At 47.9% G+C, this 7,311-nt stretch overlaps 1 protein-coding gene across 1 annotated transcript in view; it reads right to left on the bottom strand.

Moving 5' to 3' along the window:
* URM1 (ubiquitin related modifier 1) overlaps positions 1-7,311 on the bottom strand; it is a gene marked incomplete at its 5' end in the record, with an annotated part of 14,114 nt that overhangs the window by 1,348 nt on the left and 5,455 nt on the right. Inside the window, one exon of the mRNA XM_009072468.1 lies at positions 662-743. Within this exon, the coding sequence (XP_009070716.1) occupies positions 662-743 (82 nt within the window). The remainder of the gene's footprint in view (positions 1-661; positions 744-7,311) is intronic.

The raw sequence follows: 7,311 nt of genomic DNA, 5'->3' as shown, positions 1-7,311 counted from the left end.
CCCGTGCCCCTACCACAGGCACTAAACACCTGGGATCCACTCCAAGGCCCTGATTCCAAGCAAAGGGATTCCCCCTCTTTGATCTTCAGTGTCCTGCGATTGTCTCTCCTGTTACCAGGGGACCTGGCACACGCTTCAGCTCACAAAGATCCGTGACGAATGTTAAACACCCCCAGCGCCACCCTGCAGTCAGGGATGGCTTGCACAGCTCACTCTGCTCCATTTCTCTTTGCCTGCTTTTTTTTTTTTCCCAACCTCCCCCCCCCTCCACGAGGCTGGCCCCATTTTGACAATAAAAATACATTTCCCAGAAGAAATATTTGTTGGCATTTCTCGGAGTCACTGCTTCAGTCCCAGTGATGTCAGCAGGGAACGGACAGACCTGCTAGAACTCCTGGAATTGAGGATACATGATGCTGCACTGCTCCAGGTGATAGCAGAGAGAAAGTATACGTGGCCCTGCTTCATGTTCAAGGTTTAAAGATTTGGGGTGAGGGCTGCAAAAATGCTCCCCATGGAAAAACGAGGTGTGGGACACCTCCTATTATCATTTTAGTTTTCCTGGGATTGACTTAGTTCTTGCAACCAACAGGGAAAACTTCTCTCAAACCATGGGGATCAACAGAGAAACACAAGGAGGATTCATAGCAGTTGTACTTACACAGTTTCCCCTTGCATGAATAGTTCTGGTCGTTCTTTCAACAGATTCTGTTTGATCCACTTGAGCAGGTTTCTGATATCCCCTGGAAGGAGAAAGGACAGTGTTTACAAACTGGCTGATGGCTCCTGGTGATGCCAGAGCAAAGTGATTGTTCATCCACAAAAGAGTAGCTGAGGAACAGGCAGGATGGATGGGCATAGCTGCAAAGAAACCACTTAACAGGACAGTCCCTCAGCAGCACCCCACAGGCAGTCCTGCCCCAGGGGAGCTCAGGGCTCTGCCCCAAACCCCAGGGCTTGTCAGAGGAGGTTTCCTGCAGAAAATTCATCCCTTTTCTGCTGAAGCACCAATCCAGCAGCAAACTGCTGATGTTCAGATCTCTTTAACACACCCCATATCCTGCGCGTTCCAGCATCACCCAACAAACTATGTCTAATCCTCTGTGTGTTTAATTAGATTTTAAAAGTCCAAACAAGCAAGCCCAAGGACCTGAAAGGAGCAAAGGCAAACACTAGCAGCATCAAAACCAGCACAAACTGTTGGAGACAAGAGCTCTGAGGCACAAACCTGTACCTGACCATGCATTAGACACATAGGCAGGCACTGCCCAGCAGTTGTATTTTGGGCACTTGCAGCATCCCTCAGCATCACAGCTGCTGCCGTGGTGTGTTCCCCATGTTGTGCCTGCTCTCTCCTTCTACACTTTGTGCTTAGAGCTTCTTTATTAAAGCTCAGCCTTTATCTTTCCATTTCAGTAGGTGACAGGAAGGATTTGTCTTCATGTAAAAGGAGGAGGAGACACTGCTGGTGGGTTTTTATAGTATCAATTTTACTTTGTGAGGCAAAAACAATTTCTTTAGTGATAGCATCAGTTAATTTCCTATTGGAGAGGTGAGAAGAGACAGAGGGGGGGAATAATCCGTTACAGGGTTTAGAGAAGCTGACAAATTGCAATGTAGAGTTCTCCTGCATTTGCCTCTATATTTCACCGTTCCACAAACCACTTCATCATTCCGAATCCACAATCAGTTATTCTCCCGGGGCTCCTTTAAACAGCCCTTTGAAAGCCCCAAAAGAGTTTTGTTTGTTTTCGAGATGCAAGGAAGTTTTTTGCAGGCACAAATCCACCAGTGAGGGCTGGAGCCCTGCTCCAGGATGAGCAGGGATGGCAGGATGGATTTCCACATCTGTCTCACGTGTGGTAAGCTCACGGGGAACCTTTCCACGTGCACTTCTCTGAGCTAAAATCACTCTGCTGTGTTTGCTTCCTGACCAGCAAAATTAAATGTATGTTTAGTGTAGTGGCTCTACTCAACCCTTGCCTTACACCCCAGGATTTTATGGGATCATGGATGTTACCCAGAGCAGAGCTGGGGTTTTTCCAAGTGATATCACCCCCATTGCTTCTGTCACACCAAGGATGAACAGCCCTGGTGTGGGCAGGTGCACATCAACTAGGCTATGGGGACATGTCCATCTGCAGCAGATGGGGGCCTCTCTTCCTGGGGAAAGGGGGAGGGGGATGCTCTGACATTCCCCCTGCTCCCCCCCTCCATTTCCCAGGGCATCAGTGCCTCCAGACCAGTAGCCTGTCCCCAACACTTTGGTCCCACCGCAGGGCTGCCCGGAGCACAACAGGTATTGCTGCCTCCAAGCACTGGATTGCTCTGATCTGGGCAAAAAGAGCTGCTTTGTGCCTTCGAACAGCCTGGTGAGCTGGATCACCTGCCTGGGGCCAACCCAAGACTCCCCTGTAATGATATGTAGCTAAAAGCACAGAACAGACAGACCATTTTCTGTCGCTTTCCTAGCAACATGCACTGGGGACAGGGAGTGCTGCTCAAAAGGTGTGTGTTTATATATATACATACACACACATATAGATGTGTATACACACCCCCACCCCATGGTCAGCTGAAAGAACAAGAGTTAACTATATTCACCTTCCCCTGAAAAATGCTGCTGCAACGTAAAGCCCTCAGGATCTCACACCCAAACAGCTCCTGCTCTCCATCACCAAGAAATGAAAGCCAGAGAGGAAGAAAGATGGAGAGGAGTCTCCAGGAGAAGGAGGGGGTGTGCAGGGGACACCAGCCCCACCGCAGCATCGCCCGCGAGCTGTTTCATATTTATGCACTTGCAGCAGGGCACACAACAATGAGCTGTGCCATATACCATTCTCCTTGCATGGAATAAGCAGCCCTTTCCTCTGGGACCTTTCAGGAGAGATCATTTAAACAGAAACACGCTGCACCAGCTGGATAAAAGACAGCCACCTAGAAGCAGCCTGGACAGAGGGGCGAGAGGACTGATTTATTCGAGGCTGAGCTGGAAGACTCCCTCGCCCCATCTCCTTCCATAATAAATGTTATTTTCAGCCCCACCTGAGACTACATTCATTTACTCCCACCCAGGAGTCACGTACACACATACTGAAGAATTTAGACAGTGGGGGAAAAAATGGCTAGCCCTATGCCTGCCTGGAGCTTCCCCACTCCAAACGGCACAAAAATTAAGACCCTTTCTCTGCAGCCAACCTTAAGACATAATACTTTCATCTGCTTTATCAGCACTGAATTTTTTTCACCTACCTTCATGTCTCTACACCAATATTACTAGAACAAATCAATTATAAAGGATGACAAATGACCAGAGCCACACCAAAACCATCTCCCACAAGGAAGATATTGAAAAGGAACACGATTACTTCCATTGCAAGTGGTCTGGGGAGGAGAAGCCATCTTGCAGCTCAGAGCCTCAAACAGCAGTCCTGAGCAACAGCTCAGGACTTGGTGTGTTCTCGTGATGGAAATAATAAGAGGTAAATTATAGCACACTTGCTTATCACCTACAGTTGACATCTGTAGCGTGTTCCTAAGACATTTTCTTTCTGATGCTATACTACGGGTCTAACAGGTTTCCAGCTCCCTGGGCTGAAGATTTGCCATGCAAACAGCAGGTCCTCTACAGATGACATAGAAGGAAGGCAAAGACTCCTCAGCCTGGTCAAGCACCACATCCACTGACAAGTTAAACCATCATGACAAGGCAGTGATTTCACACCGGTGTTGGTTCTGAAGTTGGTCCCCAGCACACAACAGAGGCATTTGCTGTTGGCAGGAGCACAGCTGTACTACAGGTGCTGTTTGGCTGCAAGAGCAGCTGTGCATTTTGGCTCAGGAGGGAGGTTCAGGTGAGAGCTGAGACCATACAGCATTTTGTTCAGGCATCACCAACTCAAGCCCAGCTCATCCCAGTAAGGATATATTTCTGTCACTGCTGCGTGGTCTTAATGAAACCCTTTTGGTAGCCTACTCCATTCCACCCACAGCAAACAAATACCCACACCAAAACCCACACTCCAATTCTCATGAACTGTCCTCTGCATCAGCAGAGAAGCAAGAGTGAACCAGCCAAGGAAGCTGAAAGATTCTCAAGCTGCAAAGGAGGGACTGAAACACATGGTAGGAAATCCCTGTCTTATTTGTATACAGAGACAGCTTCTGTTGCCTGTGCTAAAAGTACATCAACCCTCTCCAAATTCTGAGGAAAAATAATCTAAAGTTAATTAAAATAAAAAAAAAGAAGAAAAACTGACAAATGTTTGACAAAACTGCTTGGTTCAAGTGCACAGATGGGAGCCCAAGCCCACAATGTATGCAGAAAACAAATCACCCAGTGAAACACACTGCTCAGGAAAACCAAGTGTGTGCTCACAGTGGCACAAAGTCCCTGGCTTGTCACACAAGTGAGCAGGATGCAGGAACTGCAGCGAGTGTGCAGACAAAACCCAACAGCCTCAGCTCCTTTTCAGCCCAGCTGCACCACAAACACTCCTGCTTGTGGCAGACAGAACTGCACAGCCTGCTCTGTCCTCCTGAGAATCCTCCAAGGCCTCATCTTCTGCATTACCCCAACTGTTCCTTCATGAAGAATCCGCTGAGCTTCCTCTGCATCTAAGACTCCATTTTAGCAATGCCTGGAACAAGAGTCTGGATTTGTTTGCACCCTCAAAGCCAGGGTTGAAATCCATAGATCTTTCCTAGTTCAATAAAACCTCCTGGGCCTGACAGATTCATCAGTGATAACTCAGCAAAGAGGACACTTGCTGTGTGCAGAGACAAACCAGGTGCCTTGAATAAGAAACACCAAGCTGGGTGTTGCACTAGAAGGATCTCACACTGCCCCAACCCTGGCAGTGTTCACAGCCAGGTTGGATGAAGCCTTGAGCAACCTGCTCTGGTGAGAGGTGTCCCTGCCCAGGGCAGAGGGTTGGGACTAGATGATCTATAAGGTCCATTCAGACCCTTAAAATTCTGTAAAATGATAAATGGGCAGAAACACAGATGGATTCTGTGCAGCCATGATATCAGTTGACATGGACACACCGCTCTTGGCTCTCAGGGAGCTGCACAGGTCACTGGCAGATTCACACACACGTGCAATGACCAGACACCTCTGTGTCCTCTGCCTTAAAATCCAGGGCCAAACATGCACAAAGCACACAGTGCCTTGAAGGGCACCCAGGAGCAGTAATTACACCCATATTCTTGCCTTGGTTGCAAAACTGGGAGATTATTTCATGGAAATAGGGGAACCCTCTAAAGGCTGAACCATGGAAAATTTCCTTCTGGTCTGCAATAAATAAGATCTATGCAGCACTGGTCACTAAGGGGTCAGTGCTGCAGGAGCACGGCGCTTTCCCGGCCGCCTCGCGGATCCCTCCCTGTGGGGTACCATTTCTTTGACCCAGAATAAGATCATTTATCATACTGACCATGGCTGAGCTCCAATTTGCTGAGGTCACTAACTCTGGACGAGCTCTGCTCCACCCACATTCTCAGCCACCGGCCTGTAACCATGACAAAGCCCCTTCCCTGCAGCTCCTCTGCCATTATTCCCCCTGCCTGCATGGAAATGTATGGAAAGACAATTTGTATGCCCCTTTCCCTGCTTAAGCAGCTTGTTTTTAAAACAGACAAAACAGCTCCCAATACCTGCTACCCCTCCAGGTGCATGGCTTCTCTCTGCTTTTGGATCCGAGGACTCTCCAGGGATCTGCTTGCTAAAAGAGCTCAAAACCTGACCTAAGGGATCCTTCCATCTCCTCCAGCCTCCCATCTGATATGCAAATCATTCACTGAAGCAGACCATGGTGTGCCATAAACTGCAGAAGAAGACTTGGAAAGCTGATATAAATGGAGTCACAGGCAAATGGGTTTGGTACTATGCAGAGTGAGCAGCAAGGCAAATTTTTGCAGCAAGAGCAAAATCCATTTTCTCTGACAAGTGCACAAGCCAATCCTGCCACACACACTGGAACGGACAATGATTTAAGTACTAGGGAAGAAATTAGGGGGTAGCTACAGTCAGGGATAAGAGAATCCCAATTGTTGCTCTTGTCTGTTCTTGTCTGCTACAAACGAACATCAAGGTCTTGGTTTCTCTAATTTTTAATTGCTTTATGACATCTTTTTCTTGCTTCCCAGCTAGAAGAGCAACGCTCCTCTTCATTTTCTTGTGTCCACAAAACGGGAAGGGATCACAGAGGTCTTTCATAGCCTCCCTGTCTCAGATCCCAGCTATCTCCCAGCAATTCTCAGCCCTGAGGTTTTAATCACAACAACCATGAACAGGAGAGGAGCTGCTTGGGATCTTCCACTCCCCACAGATTGCTGGTAGGAGAGCACAAGTTCAAGGGATCTCCAATCCCACTCCTAGCCAGCAGCAAGCCTCCAGATCCATCAGCTCCCATGACAAAAAAAAAAGCAGCTCCAAGCTGATTCTCAGGGTAAACCTAATCCCTACTCATTTCCAAAGTCAAAGCAACTAATCCCGTAACACCCAACGCTATTGTCACTTCAGGCTCCCCAATAAATGCCAGTGCACCAAACTGTCTCTTTTAATTAGGATCACAGATCACTAGTGCTGGCCCAGGGTCTTGCCTCTCGTTCAAAATTGTCAAAGGAAGGAACGGAGAGAGCCTCAAAGACTATTGCCCTGGCAGCAAGGACCAGCCTGGGGATCACAGGCATTAAAAACACCATCTCCTTAACAGGTCCTGTGATTTCATCCCTCTGCCAGTGCAGAATTATTCTCCACAAAAGACCATCCTCAGTCTTGCCTGCTCTGATTTTAAGAGGCTTGAGCACTGTAGACCTGTTACCAAACCCCAAGGAGACTGTGCCATGGTCTAATAGTTTTTGCAGTCAGGAATCTTCTGCTAATGCACTAAACTCCCATTTCTTCATTCCTCCCTATCAATCTATGCTAGATGATATTGCATCACCCTGGCTATAATCTGTCCTTCCCAATGATAAAGGAGATATCCCACCTCATCACTTTTCCATTCATTTATCCTGTTTAACCTTGAATGTTGCTGGTTAATTTTTTTTAAGCTCTCAGGAAGACAATTCAGAGAATGCAGTACTAACCACCGGCGTAAAGCTCAGCCAAAACTCAGCAGAGTGAAATTTCCCCTCTCTCCTGTTTTCCTGGCTTCCTGAGGTTTGTGTGTGTGCACAGGCATTGAGGCTTAAAAAGGAAATCCTTATTGGTGTTCCAAGAGACAACACAGAGCTGATGTGAGACCCCAGACCACCGAGGAAGGTGCTGCTCCTGCCAGCCTGCAGAGGGATTCCCTGGCAGCC

The sequence above is a fragment of the Acanthisitta chloris genome, unplaced genomic scaffold (genome assembly GCF_000695815.1).
Source record: "Acanthisitta chloris isolate BGI_N310 unplaced genomic scaffold, ASM69581v1 scaffold45703, whole genome shotgun sequence".
NCBI lineage: Eukaryota > Metazoa > Chordata > Aves > Passeriformes > Acanthisittidae > Acanthisitta > Acanthisitta chloris.
The sequence above is the reverse complement of the archived record's forward strand: the minus strand, read 5'-3'. Positions and strand labels throughout refer to the sequence as shown.